The 20,861-nt window shown below is 48.4% G+C and overlaps 1 protein-coding gene across 2 annotated transcripts in view; it reads left to right on the plus strand.

The window, feature by feature from the left end:
* The window catches only part of ZDHHC13 (zinc finger DHHC-type palmitoyltransferase 13), a 1,364,100-nt gene that overhangs the window by 211,611 nt on the left and 1,131,628 nt on the right, over positions 1-20,861 (plus strand). For both annotated transcript variants that reach the window (XM_069623461.1, XM_069623462.1), the window contains one exon: positions 4,614-4,736. In XM_069623461.1, the coding sequence (XP_069479562.1) occupies positions 4,614-4,736 (123 nt within the window). The remainder of the gene's footprint in view (positions 1-4,613; positions 4,737-20,861) is intronic.

Here is a 20,861-nt window from a genome sequence, read left to right on the forward strand (position 1 = left end):
CGTGGTGGAGTGGTCAGTCCCACTGCTGTATGCGTTTCCTCCAGTCCCAGTCATCCCGCAAGTGCTGCGGAGGTTACGGAGGTTTGGTTCCCGGATGATCCTCATTGCTCTGGCGTGGGCCCGGAGGACGTGGTACCTGGACCTTCTGGACTTGTCCATCTGCCCTCCACATCGTCTTCCCTACCAAGACGATCTGCTCTCACGGGAGGGGGGTCAGGTTCTCCATCCAGAGGTCAGATCCCCCAATCTTCACGCTTGGCTTCTGAAAGGTTGAGGTATAAGGATTGGGACCTCCCTGAAGACGTGATGGAGGTGTTGCTCTCGGCCAGGCGGCCGGCAACAAAGTCTCTGCACTGTTGCAGTTGGAGAAAGTTCTGCGACTGGTGCAGAGTTCAGAATGTGGATCCTTTTGAATGTGACATTCCCATGGTTCTGTCTTCTTTGCTTTCTTTGGCCCACAGGGGCTTGCAAGTGGGGACCATTAAAGGTTACCTGGCGGCGCTGTCCATATTTAAGCGCTCGTCTGAAGAGTGTTCCTATTTTAAGATTCCTTTAATTTTGCAGTTTTTGAAAGGGCTCACTAATGTGTTCCCTCCGTCACCTTTTTTGGTGCCAGGTTGGGATTTGAACCTTGTTCTTAAGTTTCTTATGGGTGCTCCGTTTGAGCCTTTACATTCTTGCCCTTTGAGGCTGTTAACTCTGAAAACTGTGTTTTTGGTTGCGGTTACTAGTTACAGGCACTTTCAGTTAAGCCACCCTTCAGTGTTTTTCATAAGGACATGTTTGTCCTTAGAGTTTGTCCTTCTTTTCTTCCGAAGCTGGTTTCGAAATTTCATTTGAGCCAGAAAGTTGTTCTTCCGGCGTTCTATCCTCCTCCACATCCTGGTAAGGAAGAGGAGAGGCTCCATAGGCTTGATCCTAGGAGAGCGTTGAGCTTTTATGTTTCGTGCATGTCCCGGGTCAGAGTGGACGATCAACTTTTCATTGGTTACGCTGGAAAGCGTTTGGGACGAGCTGTGACGAAACAGACTGTCTCGTTGGATTATTTTAGCTATCTCCGAGTTTTACCGCTTGGCGGGTAAGGATCCTCCGGCTGGCTTGCGGGCCCATTCTACCAGAGGAGTGGCTGCGTCTACTGCCCTGCAGAGGGGAATTCCTATTCGTCACATCTGTGATGCAGCTACCTGGGCTTCAGTACATACTTTTGTACGTCACTACTCCCTCGATTCCATCAGAGGGCAAGATCTGGCCTTTGGCAAGGCAGTTCTCTATTCCGCAATTTGATTGGGCATGCTAAATTTGTATCCTAAATTCTTTCCCACCTCCTTGCTTGGTACTGTTTTGGGAGTCTGTCATAGATATGGAATACGTCGGAGGACCCAATCCCCTCGAAGAACAAGTTACTTTCTTACCTGGTAACGTTCTTTCGATGGGATGGTCTGACGACGTATTCCATATCGCTCCCTCCCTGCCTTCCCGCTGCAGAATTTCTTTTGCGATTGCAGCTTGCGTTCCGCAAGGCCTTGTGTGTCTGACTGGCAGAAAACTGGTGGCACACTTTCTGGGAAAAAACTATAACTGAGGCTATGGGCGTTGTGCGTCCTACTTATCACATCGGGTGACGTCGGAGGAGGTCCTCGGGGTCGGCGCATCGACGTCATCGACACAGGACACAGACGCCGAAGATATTTCCGAAGCAGCACAGCTGTGGACATTACCTGTCATAGATATGGAATACGTCGTCGGACCATTCCATCGAAAGAACGTTAACAAGTAAGAAAGTAACTTGTTCATCTGTATGTTTCTCTGCAGTCTATTCTCTAAATCTTCTTGCTTGGCCCCGATCATCTCCAGCTGCTCTTCAATGCCCACCACGCTGCTTGCTAGCTCAGCATTTTCTTGCGCCTAGTCGCAAAGTGTGTTTTCGACTTCATTTACACAAGACTTCAGCCCCATCATGTGAGTTAAGGTCTGCAACCATTTTGACCAGTGCCGCCTTCATAGCTTTAATCTCTGCTGTGAGGTCTTGTTTCAGAGTGGAGATTATCCCCATGTGGTCCTCCTTAGTGAATCAAGGATTTGACAAAGCTGTTCCAGGAGGGGGAGAGTGGATCTCTGCATGGGTTTCCTTGGTGCTCCTCTTCTTGTCCTGCCTGCCTAGCAGCGATATGATGTCGCCCGCTTTGGGCTTTGCTCCAGATTTTGCCATCCTTCAAAAGTAGAGTGTGATCCAGGCCAGCAGTGTTCTCCAGTCTTACTCTAGGACCCTTTGTAGATGGTGCCAGTAGTAGTGATTTCCTCTAATCGCCCGGTCTTAAACAATGTTCAGGGCCCTGGTATATATTGCTGAGCACCCAGTCAGTGTAGTACCTCAGGCTCTTAATGCTACTTGTGGTCCTTTCGGTGTAAGCTAATTCAAGTACCAGCAAAGCGAGCTTCTGCACAGGAGGGGCTCCCGGATAAGCAAGAGCGCAAACTTCGATAGAGCAAGGCACTGTCGCAAGCGAGCCCAGGTTCATAATAATGCCAAAGCCTCACTCTGTAGTTTTGCAGCAGAGGTCTTCAAGGATGTACACCTGGGAGTATGATCTCACCAGGCCGTGTGAGTTTCACTTATCCTAATTCAGAAGCAAATGGTAGCTCTTTTTGCCTCTCAGTTCCCATGGAGTGCGGAGCGTCTGCACACTGAGATGCCCGCTCAGATCACACTGCCATGTCACTCTTTTCTTATGACCCAGTCTGCGTGCTACGCATGCATTGCAGGCTGCCCTGTGCCCCCTTTCTCGCACTCGCCCTCGGGGGAAGCAGGCTCAACCTGCCTGTTTGCTGTCCTCGAGCTGGACCCCGGGTGGGGGGCTGTTATGGTGCAGCACTCTCTTCAGCACAGCACTGCATAAAGGGCCAGAGAGCTGCCTTAGTCCCTCTCTGGCTCTGATCTTCTCTGCCCCAGGCCTCAGTGCTGTTGGTGCTCCCAGCTCTGCAGTCACTTCAGCCCGGGGTCCACCACCAGCCATCCCGCTCTTGGCTCTGCTGCTTGCTGTAATGGGGTGGCTCCTGGGATCCACAGCAAGTTGGTGGTGCCGCCCAGATTTACATGGTGTCCGCCATGTTGTCTTTGCTGCGTGCTACGGCACGGGACTCACTTTCCCACTGATGATTGGGCTGGATACGGGTCTTCAACACTGCCGGCAGTAATTTCTTCATCTCCAGGGAAGTTGCGCTGCACTATGGGGAGTAATAGCATTGGGAAAGCGGCATTTAAGGTTTTTTTTCGGGATTTCACAACTAAGCCTACTGCAGGCACATCCGCCTTGGGTGCCACCTGGAACACCCTCTCCCCTTTTGTGCCTTTTTAGATGTTATAGATTAGACAACTAATCCAAGCCACACAGACAGTTGGGGGTTTTAATTGGTTTTCCAGTGGGACCTACGGCCACCCCTTTCTCTCGAATCTTAAAAAGCACCTTTTCCTTAATCCAGGCATCCTTGGCCCAAGGTTAGTAGATGGCGATTGACTCCTGCTGTCTAAGATCTGGTTTAGCTTGGATGCGAGGTTCTAAAAGCAATGCTTCTTCTCTAACTAATTTCCCCCAGGCACTTAATTAAACTGACCCTGCTCTATTCAGTGGTTAATGTTCAACTGAGTAAGGGATTGTGCCTTAAAGACACTCCTTATTTCTAGCATGCTCACATTCTCCTTTCCCTCTTTTTCTCTCTCTCCTCTCCCAACAATACCCACTGATGCACTCTTCTCACTTCTTCTCCATCCCTCCCATGTCTCGTGTTCCTTCTAGGCATTGCCTCCACACTTTGCTGTTACTGCTCCAGCCTACCGCTCCCTTCCCCAGCCTACTGCTGCCTACTGGTCTTTGCTTTTTCAACCCTGTTGGCAGCCTGGATTCCAGCTAGAATGTTGTTTGCAAGGATAACTTATTTCTCTCTCCCGCAGTCGTTCTCTTTTGCCGGGATGTTTCCTGGTCTGTATGATGGCCGCTGCAGCATCTGTTATGTTACAAATCATGGTTTTATGTATTCCTGGAATTGGAAGAAAACCTTCTGCCAACATATTGGTTCACAGGTATTGGGTGACACAATTCACTAATGAATAGAGACATACTGGCACTTTTACAGGAATTGAGGCCCTCTAACCTTCCACTGTGTACATCCAGGGTAGAGCGCGCTCTAGATTTCTGCCTGGTAGGCCCCCCAATCCTGAAAGAGGGGGTTGCCCTCTTGACATCCCTTGTCACATTTATGTTATATGGCATTTGTATAGCACCTACTGTGATTACTATGACCTCAAAGAGCTGTGGGCTGAACGCCCTTGGAGGAAGCTTAATAGACGTTTTTCATTATATTTCAAAGACACATTTTTTGGGTCATTTAAAGAGAACACTATCAAAATGATCTGACAGAGAATAAGATGTGCTCCCTAATACACTTGTTCCATCTCCTCACAAGCTGGATGAGAAAATTAAGCTGTTTAACTGTAATGTACCCAGACTTGATATAGTGAAAGGTCAATGGATTTACCATGGAAAATTATATTGCAAAATAATGACCAGTTTCTTTACAGAATTCTAATGAATTTTCTTGTGCTTCTTGTTTTTAAGACATGGCATGCTTGCGCGATGCAAGGAACTTGTGGAAGCAGGATATGATGTCCGACAACCGGATAAGGAAAATGTTACACTTCTCCACTGGGCTTCCATAAACAACAGATTGGAGCTTGTGAAGTAAGATTTATTACACAGATCATACATCTAAATAGTCTACATCTCTTTTGGTAGTCACTGCATTTCTATGTGAAAATCATGAATACACAGGAATTTCAAATGATAAACTTGCTTCTTATTCTATTAGAAGTCCAATAACATTTAACATGCTTTGAAGAAATAAAAGGAAAATAACCTGCCATGGAACAGTTTTATAATGGCAATTTAACCTACAAAAGTACGATCCTCATTGGAGACCTTAATTAGCCAGAGGGGTCCAATTGGTCATCCACGCATACATCTGGTTTCAACCCATGGAAACTCACATTACCATCTCTGAGAAAGCCACCTTAGCATGCCTGCTTCACAACTCCTCCTACCGAGGCAGTGGAACTGATGAAAACAATGAGCGATTTCCAACTCTACATCTTCTTTTTTATGGAAACATGTTTTTCGCCCCCTTTACATAACATTCCTCGATTCACTCCTACCGCACGGTTGTGGCACTATCCAACTGGACAAGGAAAATGCTGCAGGTGTATGTATGAGGGGCTATGCTCCACAAAAATATTCTCTGCAAACTAATACCATCCCAATCACTGGCTTCACTTGAATACTTGGTGCCCCCCCACACTCCCCTCAAAATTTCTCACAATTAATTATTATTTACCACCCAATATAGGGCAATGCTTCTTTCAAGAGTATTACATTTTCCACATTACTACCAGAATTATGGAAATCAAGCAAAATCCTCCTCTGGGGTATTAGACCTCGGATACACAAGTGTTTACTTTTTCAGGCTTCTGAAATAATTACCTCATCCAACACTTGTGAAAGCCTACCCATGGGAAGCCGTCAATCTTGGACCTCTTAATTGACAAATTGGATTTACTACAAATCGGGGTTTCCATAAGCGAGAACTGGTCAGATCATCTCTTAATCCTATTTACAATAAACCACGTGAAAACCAAATACACTGGCTAACTCAAAAGGCAAAGGTTCTAGACAAGAATTTGAAAACCTTGGCTCTTCCAAATTTGATGAGCAGGTAATAGCCTGATTGGTCTGTATCAGAATAGATAGATATTTAACTAAATTGTGAACTGCCACAACACCATTGTAGGAGAATACAAAATAAATAGGGGGATGAATAAGTGATAAAGCAACATTTTAGGCTACCCCCCTCACCCTCCAACGACGACAGATTAGCAAATGTAATTGGTGTTGCTTTCCTTCTAACGAACATTGTGATGCTCCGAACCTGGTCAAGTTGACTTGGCCATGGTTTGTGTCCTAGCAGACTCTTGGGCATGCGTATAATGTAGGGCTGGAAAACTGTGTTCTTGCAGGAATTGCAGCCAAGGAGTTTTGGGCCCATGTGATATCTGGAACTGGTTAGGCCCAGTACAGAAAAAGGATTGCGCAGAGAGCACAAGTGAAGACACAGTAGGAGGGGTGCATATGCTTCTTCACAGTACGTCTTTGAGGAAGCCCTGTCATGTGACATGGTATCCAGAATTTGATACTGAGGAAGGACTAAATGTGAATGATGGGATTTAGTCTTGGCAGGAGGCTGGTTATTGCTGCGGGAGGCCTGGTGATTTCCAGAATGCTCTTAGGTTTAAAAATCTGTCAGATAACTAGTGACCTATAAAGGCCACATGTCTAAAGGGTGGGTTAGGTTGCAGCAGGTAGTTCCTGATGGATGTGGGATGCTGTTTTACTTCTCTTGCAAGACAAGCCTAAAGCTGTCTGTTTATCATCACTTGAAATGTGAGCTTGGTTTCTTCAACATCGTGCAAAACCTTATTGATGAAATTTGATCCATTTATGCAGAAAAGGGAGAAACCTATGTAATCTGCTTCATGGTTCTCGGAACTGAATGAAGAGTGAAGGAACCTTCGGCCTTCTAAAATGAAATGGTGCATACACCCTTCCCAAAAAACGATGGAATGACTGATATGCTGTATTCAAACATTTTTAAGGGAACTCGATTGATGAAAAGGCAGGCCATATCAAGACCCAAATTGATGCAGCGACGAACCATTTGAGGAAACTCTGAGGTGCCAAGCAATCATGCCTCAGCTACCTATCTAAGGAGAAGCTTGCTGGTTTTGTGTATTTGTTTACTGAGAAGATGAGCAGAACCAGACAGGATATCAAAGCTAGCCAACCTCTCAATCTCAATGAGTTCTGATCCCCCCCTTGCCTAATAATAATATGAGCAATTGCGATGTACTCATTACAATAGGTCTGGACTCCCTTGAAAAGGCCATCAAGGAGACCAGATGGCCGCTGACACCCGGTAGACGTGTCATCTGTGGCCTGAGTGCCCACAGCATTTCTCTGGCTTTACCACCATCCCGAAGCCGCATAAAGCAACAGTTTGCCGTGCAACTGAGAGGGGGAAGATCAGCCCTATCTAGACAGCGGATCCAGTCGTGGACGAGTCGCTGACAGCCTGCCGCAAACAGGGTGCGGGAGCTCCGACGGCCTGTCCTTTCCCATGGGTTTGACAAATAGGAGAGGCAGTTGATAGCAGTTGAGGGCGCCAGACCGCAGGCAGCACCCGCTTGAACAGGACAGTGCCCCGTGAGTTGAATTGATGCTGGCTGCGGCATTGAAGAGGCCAGCAGCGGTCACCGACACCCGACATGGCTATGGGAGGAAGATGTGGCCGGGCAGGAACGGGTCTGTGGCCCAACATCTGAAGAGGTAGCCCTGTAGCATTGGCACGGGTGCCTATTGGAGCATGGGCGCCACAACCTCTGTGCACGCAATAGTGCCAGGAGGTCTGAGGGAGAGCTTGACACCCCTGCAGGAAGGAACATCGGTGTAATCGGTGGGAAGCACGCCACTGAGAGAGGGCGCGCCTTAGCAGGCGAGGAGTGGCTGGCCTGTGCACCCAGAGGGCTGAAGGACTGTGGGCAGCAGCAGAGACTTCTGAGCTGTTCCCCGTCGTAGGAGCTGATACCATGTACAGGGGATGCCTGTTGGAGGAGCCTGACACCGTAGGAAGGGAAGAGGTAGGCCCCCGTCCATCTCCAGAGACTACGCCACTTGGGTGCCCCTGCTGGACACGCTGGGGCTGGGGAGAGAGCTGCTTCCCCCCCCCCACAATAAGGGCGCTACCTACCGGGTCTGGCCTGGGGATCTCATGGAAGGTCTGCAAAGCCTGTACTAAAGGAGGGAGCTGTTAAGGGACTGCCAACTAAAGTAGTGCTGTCTTACATTGGATTCCAGTGGGCCTCAGAGGGAGGGACCCCCCCAACTGGTCTCCCCACAACTCGTCTCCCCCACTCCTTGGGCCCATATCCTGCAGGAGAAACGAAGCAGTGAGTCAGGGCCCGGCAGGACTGGCACACAGAGTGGAGTCAGCCTGGAGGGAGGAGGGGGAGAGGAGCCCTTCTCCCTGGAAGAACTCAGGCTGGGAGGAGTAAGACAGGCTTTACGAAGGGCCCGAAGGACTGAGGAAAGAAGCGAAGCCGGCCCACAGTATTGTAACGCAACTACGGGCTTGGACCGGGGAGGGCTTAGTTGAATGTCGAAGACCCGGTACAAATCCTTGAAGCAGAATCCCGCCACAGGGGACCTGCATGGCACCCTTCCAACAATATGGGTCCCCGGCGAGGCAAGAGTAAACTGTAAAGCAAGAAACGGAGGGAAACTGTGGCAGCCTCGGCGGGACAAACCCCTCTCGCGACAGGACCTGCACAATGATCGAATGGGCCTGCAATCCTCTTTAAATAAGTCCTGCCAGGACCAGTTTCAGCTGATGAGGGCCGACCTCCATTCGGCGTTGTCGGAGATGAGGCAGGAATTGGGACAGTTGGGAGGGGGTGGGGAAGATGAGAACAGACCTCCTAAAAAGTGATCTCCAGGAGGTGGAAACTGGTGCCAAGGAACATAGTGAGGCCATTGAACAATTGAATGTGGCTGTGCAAAACCACGAATTGCAGATGGAGGGACCTTGAAAACAGGTCGCAAGAGCTGAAAGGGCAGGTCCAGAAGATCTTTGCAGAACTTCTGGGAGATGTAGGTCCCCCAAGGAAGTGCTCCTCGACCGCATTCACAGAAGGGGTAGAACAGAGGCCCCATTGGTAGGCCTATGGATGTTCTTGCAGCATTTATACTATATTTGCAAAAAGAGGCAGATCGCCAGGCAGCGAGAGCAAAGGAACCGCTGTCTTACAAAGGATCACTGATTCAATTATAACAGGACCTGGCGGAGAGCACCTTACTTAAAAGGCGACTGATGGGCCATGTGGTTTCAGTTATCCCGAAGAAGCATCCATTACAAATGGACTTTAACCTTTGGCCTGGTATTCGAATGGCCGGGATTGCGGAAACATAGAACCTCCATTCAGGAGGGAGCCGCACTGCCTCGGTTGGACTTGGAACAGGATGTTCAAGAGGACAGTTGCCCACAGAATGAAACTTTTGTGCGCCTAAGGCCCTGGGAGTGGGCTGTGGCGGAAGATCGTCACAGACGGAGGGCCCCCTGCGGGTCCCCAGCCTAAAACGTTTTGGGAGACCCGCAGGCAGGCCCCTGCCAAATGATAATGGCAATGGCAAGCGTGGACCACATGTATTCAAACTAGAGGGATGGTGGTACCCAAGAGCGCAATAAGGGGCCACTGGGGCAGAGGAGCTTGACTTGTCTTGTTTTACAGGAGGGGAGGGCGTTCACGCCTGGTGAAGTCCAGAGGGGAGGAGTGGGGGATAGATGTGTGGGGTGGGGTAGGGGAGGTTTTGAGTTCCGGAGTTGGGGGTCGTGATGGGAGGGTCAGAGGTTGCAGTGGGTAATAGGGGTGGGGGAGCTCTGGGGGTTGGGGTCTGGAACAAGGGAGGGCTGTGGGGAAATTTCAGGGTGTTGGGACACTGGAGACATGGGGACAAAAGGGTAGGGTAGTGCAGCAGGGCAAAAGGAGAGGGCACTGGGTGGCAGTTGATCAGGGAAAGTGCCGGGGCATACACAACAACTCTGGACACCTTCATGTGGGCGACCCATAACGTGAGGGGGGGGGTGCTTAATTCCGCTCTTAAAAGGAAAAGTTGGAACAATTCACCAGCACTTCCGGTTCAGATGTCCTGGCCATCTAAGACACCCACCTGCTGCGGAGGGAGCGGCGAGCCTTTCATGCATTGGGATCCAACAAGAGGTGTGGGGTAGGGCTTGCCTTTCGAGATGGAGTGGACCTCCGTATAACGGAATCCAGGACGGAAAAGGGGGCAGATTTGTTGTGCTCATGGGTGCCAATGAGGGATTGCCCTACACAATATCCTCAAACTTCTTTATGAAAAGAAGCTTATTGATTGATAATGTTTAATTCTTTATGAAAGTGTATTTGTGGGTTTTATCTTATATTATTGCTTGAATTACTGATGTTTTATTTGATCATTTTTCAGATGATCTATTAGAACACTTTGTATATGTTTTGTGTGTTTAAACTGTTATGTTCTTTTATGGCGTTTTGCCGAAATAAAGCAACAAATGACGAATGAGGATAGCCTCATCATACGCCCCTAATGTGGGCCAGGAAGCATTTTTAAAAGGCCTACTGGCCACGCTCGAGGGCTTTGCGAAAGGTCACATTGTTATGATGGGTGATGTCAACCTGGCATGGTCCCGGGATCTGGACAGAAGCTCGTGGTGGGGGGGGGGGAGGGGGTACTACTCAAAAGGTGGGGGTAGCCTCCAAATCTCTGTGGGATAGATTTGATGTGTTGGGACATCTGGAGAGGGGTCCATAGGGGTAAGGGGGTTCACCTTTTTCTCGAATTGTGTACGCATCCCAATCCCGTATCGACTATATATGGGTCTTGGCCCCCCTGCGGGAGAATCGGGGGTATAGAGGTGGGTCCGCTGGGGATAGCAGACCACGCAGTGATTACTTTGAACCAACAGCTTTCCAGATGCATACTGAGGGTGTGGGGTTGGAGGACTCCTGGTGAACTACTGCGAGACCCCAGTATCAGGAGGGCGGTGGAGGACAAGATTACACTTTTCTTTGACTTAAATAGTGCTGGGGGTATAAGGATGAGCATCCATTGGGATCAGGGAGGGAGCTCATTTCCACCAAAAGCAATGAGAGATAAACAAATTAGGCTTCTGTAAGTGGATGGGGGGGGGCATTGGTTAGGTGAGTACTAAGGGGAAGCTAGGTGGACAAGTGCCAGGGGAAGACAGAGAGTTCAGGGGAAGAAGGTCCACGTGCTAGTGTGTGGAATGGGGCTGGATGGGCTGAAGAGTGCAGACCCAGCCAGACTATTGCAAGCGGAGGGAACCCGGTTGGGCAGGTTTAGGTGTAGGTGAAGGAGTTAGGGTCAGGGGAAACCAAGTGCAGGGGTAGACTGGTCGAGGACATTTCTGAGATCAGGGCCGGTCTTTGCGTCAGGGGGCGCTGCACCAGCAGTCCACAGTGCTAGAATACACGTGTAACAGGTTAGTTTCCTAACATTATAAAAATGAATGTGCCTGTTCATTTTAAAATGTTAGGAAACAAACGTGTTATACGTGTATTCTACCACTGGCATTGCTGCAGGCTGTGGCCTCGGCCAGGGCAGTTTCTAGTCCATTTGGTGCCCAGGGCGAAACATTAGGAATGCGCCCTCCCGCCGCACCCCGCGCACCACTCCCGCCACACCCCGCGCACCCCTCCCACTGCACCCTGCACGCCAGCCAGGCCCATGGGCGCACGTGCGGTGTGCCGCCCTCCAGGCTATGGGCGTGGTCTTCATTTTTAGTAACAATGACCAGTTTGCTGCTGTGACTCAGGTCAGAAAATCGACAATTTCAGATCTACACTAATGTCATTCGTATGACTTCAAACATTTAGCCACTCTTAAAAGGCGATGAACTGGTTTTGAACAGTGTTACTCAAACCTCCAAGAACAAGCACCAGCAATATACCCACCGATAGCTGTACACGACTGTCTATCCCATCATTAAAATACATGCATTTATGTATTGCATCAAATATTTCATGGGAAGTTAAATATATTTAGAAGGGACACACGCAAACAAGATCACTACTCCATGTGAATGCACTGACCCTGAAGTGTGGATCGATTGGGACTGGCTGTGTTGTCGGCCCCGGGCCATTACAGAAAAGAGGAGCCAGTGTATCACTAAATCCTGAAGTTGTTCCCATCACACTGCCAAGCAGCAGCAGAATCGGCAAACAGTTGCTGCATCCTGCCCTCGCTGATTGGCCTTGTTTCAGGAAACCCAGCAGTAACTACAGCCTGCCGAGGCAAGCACGCTTCTTTCCTCCTGCTCCCGTCCTCGCAGATGAGGCCTATTGCTGCATAGGTGTTTTATTTATTTTAAAATGGTATTGCGGAGATGACTGGGCCATCCAAGAACAGCCTCTGGTGGCCACAAAGCTAGACACCTTTGTCAAGGCTCAAGTAGTCATGAAAAAGGAAGCGAGCCCTGGTGGTGGACTCTCGTCAGGAGATCAAAAGGTTGGTTCTCGGAAGACCTGGGCAGAGTGTCTCCTTGAGCAGATCTTAGACAGTTGCACGTTCCACCGGGGTTGGATTGGTCGGTCTGTTGGCCGGGCCAAAATCACTTTGAGAGTGAGGCTCTGGGGGCTGGTACCACGCTTGGGCCGGTTTGGGGGTTACTACACCCCCTAGTTCCCGCTCTCGAGCATATTGTTCGTCGTTCCCTCTTTCCTGGGCATGCATTGCTAACTTTATTTTAGTGCAAGAGTTTCATACATTTCACTGTTCGCTCAGACTTGTCTTATACTCTTTGTCGTTGTGCTTCTTTTGTTTGGAATAGCAATCACGCTAGTCTAACAGGATAAACAAACACCTACACAAACGCGCCTTGTGAATTATGGTGTGAAGGATGGATGCAGGCGCTGGACCAAAAGCTGAGCGAAGTCTGCACAGCAGCTGGCTTGGGAAAGCGACTCAGCGACTCAGCAACTACAGTAGAAACAGTCTCCGTGGACGGTTGGCCCGTCTTCCGTATAATACAAATACCCAGACTTGCAGGATGCATGCTTCACTTTCTTTGTTCCATTGGGGACGACATGCTGTAGCATCAATTCATGGCCTTTAATATACCCTGCACAGTGCAGCTTCCGATCTCCTTTAACACAAATGCTGGGAAATGGCCATGACTAGCTAACGCCACATTAATCAAAGCCAGGTCTCTAAAGAATGGTTCAAGTGTTGGGGAATCACCTGCTCACACTTTGTCGTGTGACCAACCAGTGTGCAAAAGATGTTTCAGAACGTGGGGCTCTTGATGCTACCCATTTCTGCATTTGATACACCAGCAGCTAAACACACCCTGGAGAAGCAGCTCCTTCTCTCCCAAGCTCGGGACAATGTTCTTTACCATGGAGAATGTGAAAAAGCGCAGGGCTGCAAGGCTGGGGGGTGAGGGTGGAGGGCAAAGCGCACTACGCTTGGGGTACACTCGAGATGCTTCCCCTGATACCCGCAGTACTCAAAGTCCCTTGAAATGAAATTCATCTATACACTGCACAATGTGCAAGGGCCGCTGCTATTCAAGCAGCACGCGACTAGAAATTTGCAAAAAGTAAACTTAACAAGTCCCAAGAAAAGGTCATCTTCCACCCTTTAAGAATTTGATTGTTTTTGTTTTTATGTTGGTATGGTAGACATCGTTTTTCTTTGCGATCTTAAAGTTTCATGGTGCTGTCGGGAGCTAAAATGAGTGATCACGAAGGAAACATTTAAGAATTTTGAGAGTTCACAAGCATGATCGAAACAGACCCCAATACGCAAACTGCCATTTTTCTGCCGCGGTAATGCACTGCAGTGTGTTTCAATGTAAAGTCCATATTGTAATGTCATAATTTTAGAACGCCACCTCTCCAACATTAATATTGGGAGCTATGTTGAATTGTACATGCATGTTAACTCTCTGCATATATTTAAAGTAGACTTTACCGCTCACATGGAGTAGTGATATTGTTTACGTGTGTCCCTTCTAAATATATTTAACTTCCCGTGAAATATTTGATGCAATACATAAATGCATGTATTTTAATGCTGAGATAGACAGTAGTGTACAGCTATCGGTGGGTATATTGCTGGTGCTTGTTCTTGGAGGTTCGAGTAACACTGTTCAAAACCAGTTCATCGCCTTTTAAGAGTGGCTAAATGTTTGAGGTCATACGAATGACATTAGTGTAGATCTGAAATTGTCGATTCTCTGACCTGAGTCACAGCAGCAAACTGGTCATCGTTACTAAAAATGAAGAGCAAAAGCAGACTAACATAACCAGGCCTGTTCGGGTTTGACCCTCTTATTGCTGTTTTCTGAGGTTCATGAAATTCAGCAGATGCCAGCATTGACAATTTTGTTAACTCATAGTACCCACTCCCGCTGCTCAGCCCATGACACTTGCATGAGATCACAGGTCTGGGGAGGCGGGGCGCCAACAATGCTTCCCGCCTGGGGTGCAATCTGTTGTAAGACCGGCCCTGTGTGAGATCATAAAAATGCTGCCCCTTAACTATCACCTGGGCCAGATGGTTTCACCAGGATATTTTATAGAACCTTTGCCAGGATCTTGGTCCCAAACGTCACTGGGCTCTTACTTCCCAAGCACCAGCCGTATCTCAGCGTCAATGGAAGAGGCAAAAAATTACTTATCCCCAAACTTAATAAGGACCCCACCAAATGTAGCTTGCATAGGCCAGTCGCTGTCATTAATGTAGATGCCAAAATGTATACAAAAATGATTGCCTACAGACTGGAGGGCTTTCTTCCATCCCGACCAATCCCGATTCACACAAGGGTGACAAACGTTTGATATTCGATGTATTGTCCATTTAGTAGAAAAGGTACACAACTTCAATCCCTGCTGTGTTTCTTTCCCTTGACGCTGAGAAAGCTTTCTGGACAAAATGGCCCTGGGGAGTGGCTTCATCAAGATGCTCTGTGCCAATTACAAATCTCCCTTGGCACGACTTCTCATCAATACCTGTTTGCCCAGGGCATTCCCCCTGATTAGGGACACCAAGCAGGGGTGTCCCCTCTCCTCCTGCTATGTGCAATCTACTTGGAATCATTTCTCCAGACCTTGCGTGAGCCTGAGCAAGCCTACGGGATCCCCTTGGGGCGGGGGGGTGTGCCCAGCATAAGGTGGCGGCTTTCGCAGACATGCTGCTTTAACTCACAAACCCAGGTTCGTCACTTGGAGGGGGTGGGGGTATGGGGGACGAGAAGGGCAGCTCTGAAGGCATCTTCGCCTTTGGGAATTAGCATCACCCAACTCTTTCAGGTTGTTAAACGGCAAATTACCCCCCAATATGGACTACCATCGAAGCTGATTTTCACAAATGGAGTGCCCTTAAGGTGTCCTGGGTGGGCAGATTCACCACAGTTAAAATGATATTTCTTTCCCCAGGCTTCTTTACCTGTTCCAGGCCCTACCAGTGTCGGTTCCCCAGAAAATGTTTGCAGAACTGTGGAAACCAACTAACCATTTCATATGGATAGATAGAGGAGGCCTAGGATTAGCCACCATCTCTTGATGTCCCCGTGAGGGATGGCACTCCCTAATTTTCAACTGTACTTTGAGTCAGCCCAGATTTGGATTAATAAGGGAATGGTTTGTGGGTCACGAGGTGAAGTTATGGGTAGGTATGGACTTGGTGTTGGTTAAACATGAGCTGAGGGACATTCTTTGGCTACCGTGATCAGACAGGCCTCCTCACATGTACCTTAGCTCCATCACAAAACTAATAGCTGACACTTGGGATCACTTCCTTTCCCACCCCCTTATGCCGATCTTCCAAAACGTGGATTCTTGTCGGGATTGGAGTCATGGGTGTTTCACAAATGGCAAAAGGGAGGGTGCTATAGGATTAGGGACATGTTTCAGGGGTCCACAGTTAGATCCTTTGTCGACTGCAATCAGTGCTTTGAGGTGGATGAAAAGGAAAGGATGCCCTCCTGACCTTGACCACTCCACTCCTCCTCCTTGGAGACTTCAACATCCACCTGGATGCTTTCTGTCCCTCTACTGGACTCTTTCGCAACCTCTGCGACTCTCTCGCTATTCTTCCCTGTGGCCCGACTCATTCTGCAGGGCACACTCTGATGTTCTGATCCCCTCACACCTTCCCCTCTCTAACCCTCTCACCACTCTTCTCTCCTCGAGTGACCACTTTCTCCTCGCCCCTCATCCCTCTCTCTTTTCCACTCAGGCCGAGCCTACCCCTGCACTGCCACCCACCTTCTCGGTCATCCGACCCACAAAGAGTGTCATTTGAGGCTTTCACTACCACTTGCTCTCTCACTCCTGCACCTCTGGCTGACTCCCATCCTGACACCGCCCTTTGCACGCTCCACTCTATCTCTGATACTCTTGATGTACTTGCCCCTGTCTGAGGATCGGCTTGAAGCCCAAAGCCAAGTGCAACTCCTGGTACGACTCAGACCTTGTCACCCTTAAACGCAAGTGTAGGGTGGCTGAGAGGAAATGGCTGGCATCTTGTGCATCCTCTGACAAACTGGCCTGCTGCCTGCTCCAAAGGCAATACCGACTCTGTCCTCACTAAGACGAGTGCTTGCATCCAAACCTGCGTCTCTGCGGCATCGAATAACTCGGCCAAACGCTTTAAAATCTGCATGGAGCTGGCCAATCCTTCTGTAATCATTACCTCTCCTGTCCCCTCCCAGGCCTTCTGTACGGCCCTGGCTTCCCACTTAATCTAAAAAAAAAAAAAAAAACAGGACACCCTGTCCACCCTCTCGTCCTCTCCTTCTTCTCACTCTACTCTCTCCTCTACCTCCAGCCACCTCTCCTCCTCCCTTCTCTGCCTTTCCCCTGTTTCCCCCCCCCTGATGAGGTTTCTAGACCAGTCCGATCTATGAAAGTCTCATCAGAACAGGTTCTTCTCTGTTCTTCCAAAACTATCAAGGACCACATTGACACCCTCGCTCCAGCCTTGGCCGACTTCTGCAATCACTCTTTCACCACTGGAACCTTCACTTCCCCCTGTAGCACTCTTGTGCACCCTCTTCTCAAGAAACCCTCAGATGATTCCTCTTGTCCGATCTCCATCACTCCTTTCCTGGGCAAACTCTTGGAAAAGCTGGCCATCTCCCAGCTTAATCTTCACACTGAATTTGTTGGTTGTCTCCATGACCATCAGTCTGTCTTCAGAGCAGCCAGAAGCACGCAAACTGCTCTCCTGAATATCCGTGAAGACCTGCTCTCTAACCTTAATGTTAATCACCCCTCTGTCCTCTTACTTGATCTTTCTTCTGCCTTTGACATGGTCAACCATGCCATCCTGCTCAACCGGCTCCATGATAACCTGGGTATTGCTGATCAGGCGCTGGCCTGGTTGACCGCTTTCTTCTTGGACCGACCCTCCCAGGTCCAACTTGGGTCCTTCCTCTCCTTTATCTCACTCTCTACCTGTGGTATTCCCCAGAGGGTCTAACCTTTCTCCCTGGCTGTTCAACCAATACCTGGCACTTCTCGCCCACCGCATTGCTGCTCTCTGCACCAACTTTCAGTGCTGTGTCGATGACACTCTGCTCGCTTTCAGGCTCCCCCTCTGCCGTCTCTTCTCCCTCTCTCATCCCGGATTGTCAGTCTGCAATCCAAGAGTGGTGTGCTGCTAATGATCTCTGCCTTAATGCCAGTAAGACTGAGATCCTCCTCCTCGACACACCTGCAACTTCCTTTCCTGTCACTCTTGCCGGCCCCCCTCGGCCCTCTTCCTCCTCCCACCTGTGAGGCTAAGCATCTCGGGTTACCTTTGACTCCACACACCTTTTCTTCTCACGTCTCTGACTTCTCTAAGAAGTCAAATTACAAACTGTACCTCCTCAGAGGTATTCTTCTTTTCCCCACCTTCCCCCAGAAGCTCACTGTCTCCAGAGCTCTGGTTCTCTCTAGGCTGGACTACTGCAACAGCCTCTTTTTAAATATGCCTGCCTCTACTCTGTCTTCTACAAATCATCCAGAACAGGACTGCAAGACTTTCTTTGGCCTCAGGCCCAGGGATCGTATCTCTCCAGCCCTGAAATCTCTCCATTGGCTCCCAGTGGCTGCAAGGATCAAGTTCAAGAACCTCTGCATTGTCCACAAGGCCTTCTGGGGCCTGGGACCCCAATACCTCTTTCCCTCTCTTCGGAAATATCTTCCCACTCTAGCTCTTCGCTCATCCAACTCTTTGAGGGTCAGAAGCATCTCCAATCAACAATTTGGAGCAGATCTTTCTTCAGCTGGCTCCTCCCTCTGGAACAGCCTCCCTTCTTCTCTAAATCTTGAGCAGAACCATCTCCGGTTCCGGAAGCATCTCAAGACCTTCCTCTTTGTTTCTGCCTTCTCTCTTCCTCTCCATTGCTGATCTCCTGCCTGATACTGCACTGGTCACCTGGATACCCTCTGAATTAGGGCCTTACAGTCCCCTTACCTGCACACCTGTTGTCTGCACTTTTAACCCTCTCACTTGCCACCTGCTGGCCGCACTACTTGTTTTGTTTTTGATCCAGTGTCTGGCACTTGCCCTTCCTCCCCTCTCTTACCTCGTCATGCCTTGAAACACTTGTGTATTGGCGCGTTATAATTGTCATATATGTATCTTATTAGTACTTACCTAAATCTGGAGGTGAAGGCAGCAGCACTACGCAAATTAACACTTTTTTTAAAAAAAGGGCTTATTACCATGATGGGATAAAGGGTCCTCATATTGGGTCTGTATAAAATTCTTGATGAGTCTATCCCAAGGGCAACATGGCCCTATATGGAGCGGTGGGTGAAATCTCTCGGGAGGGAAATCCCCAGGGACTAGTGGGAAAATTGTGGAGGCTGGTTCCCAAGTTGGTTAAGTCCCCGCAACTGCAAGAAGCTTGGTATAAGTTAATATTTAAATGGCATTACACCCCGGCCTGACTTCATAAGATTTACAAGGAGTCTTTGCAGGCATGCTGGAGGAGTTGTGGTGGTACAGGCTCATGGTCCCATATCTGGTGGAGAGATGGAACCCTTTTGGAGGGAAGTTCTGGAAGTGCAGGCCTTGGCCTTCTGGGAGGGGGCGCGGATGCCCCCAGAGGAAGTGTTATTGGGTTTGGGCTGGAGGTTTGGGGAAATGCGACTAGAGCCCAAATAAAAGCACACATATAGTACTCGCACTCTGTGCGATGCTGCAGATAGTGTAACGTTGGAAAGGAGCGGAAATCGCGTCCTTTCAAGACTGGCTTTGGAACGTCTGGTTGTGGCCCTGGAACTGGCATCATACACTATGAGCAATGAGCTACCTCGGTTTGACGAAGACTGTAGGTTTGTACTTGCATTTCATAAGGAATACTATAGTCCAGTGGTGCCCTCAGTGCCTGAAACTCTAGGACCTTTCATGCATGGCATCCCTTTAGGAACTCTAAACTTTGTAATCGCTACACCGATCGGTCTCGTCAGGGGTTTGAGGGTGCAGGTTGTGAGGGCCGGAGTTGAGTGGTTGAAGTTAAGTAAATGTTTCCCTCCTTTTGAAGTCTGTTAACTGCTCTTTGAAAACTAACAAACAGAATTAAAAAAATAATAATAAAAGGCCATCAACCCCTTAAGCTGTGCACGAAAGCCTTTTCACTCGTCAATGGTGAAGGATTCTTTTGAAGCCTAGGTCTTTATTGGTTCAGTGCTAATCTACACAGCATTGGCGTTGGGTGAATTCCCCACAGCCTAAAAGTGGACCAGGTCCCCCGCTCTTAAGAAAGACCTGTGATGACCCAGCTGACCTAAACAACTGCTGCCTAATAACTGACCTCTCCTTTCTGGTTAAAAGCAGGGACCTCTGTACAGCAATGTTATACCCACTTATGCCATGGATAGCAACCTGCTTGGAAACCACAAGTCCGGTTTTAGAGCGGGTTGCAACACTGAGTCCACCACCTTTCAAGTAATGGACTAGGTTCAACGTTTTATGGACAATGGGGATGTATGCTATGGCTGTCACATACCTCTATGACACGCACAGGGAAGGGAAAGCTTTTGTGCTTCTACTAGACGTTCAGTCTCTAGAAAGTATTTTTCTCTGTGATTGGGTGGGAGGAAATACCAGAGCTGAAACAATAAGGGAAACCGCCTGAAGTAGAGGGAGGCTCCCTACCAGCTATGGAGTATGTAAGACAGTTTGGCTAGCTTACATGCAGTTTGTAGGACATTGGAAATGATGGACACTTTCAAGTTAATTGTAAGATGGCGTTCCTATTCTAAACCGTGAAGACGTACTGAAGTAAAATCCTATAATTCGTGCAGTAAGAAAGCTCACATTTTTCAAGAGGGCCTGCCTTTCTTTGCTAATAAAGTATGCATGTTCTTCTTTGTTCCGAAATAAAATACATACATCAATGATACAAAGAAAACACATCAAGATAACGAACCAGAATTATGAATGAAAATAGTCATTAAAGCATACCTACAAGAATATAAATAAAGCATTAGGATAAAAACTCTCCACCCCAAGAGACAAATATTTACGACAGTCGCTAAAAAAAACAAGAAAACCATATTAATGCTACTATGCCAAAAGAGGATCCTTTGATATTAGTAAAGCAAAGAGTGCCTATAACACCTGAAACCTAGAGCACATAAGATTGGAACCAAACCTATGTTTTCCTCTGTGTCATATAAACGACAAGAGCAAAGTTTTCTGCAGCCTGCGCCGGCACAAATATTTCACTGTGTCCAGCCTTCCCGTTCAAGTGCCCTTTATGTGGGCCAGTATCGAAGTGATAAATCTTATCTGAGTAATGATGACACAGTGATATCTTTTGACGACAAATCCAAAATACTCTGCTAGTCACTTGATCGATATGAGCAGAAGGAAACCTTTAGCCTCACTAGTAATTACAAAGAAAGCATTTCTTCTTTGCTACACAATTTTCAGCTATGCTGCCTTCAATTTGCTTTTTCTTTGATTTTTATTGGCAGTTGTAGCATTTCAAAATGACAATATCACAATAGTTTTCAGAGTATATCGCTGCAGCCACTCGGTTTTAGAAAATGTCCACTAACCAACGTAAACTTCCCTGCAGTCCCACCGCATGAGCCCAAAAGTCAGCCCTCTGGCCACACCCTCTCCAGCATCTGGGGTCAATTCCCTCAAACATCTTAGATAACCTTACCGGGTCCC

This window comes from Ambystoma mexicanum, chromosome 11, assembly GCF_040938575.1.
Source record: "Ambystoma mexicanum isolate Mex_15411 chromosome 11, UKY_AmexF1_1, whole genome shotgun sequence".
Taxonomy (NCBI): domain Eukaryota; kingdom Metazoa; phylum Chordata; class Amphibia; order Caudata; family Ambystomatidae; genus Ambystoma; species Ambystoma mexicanum.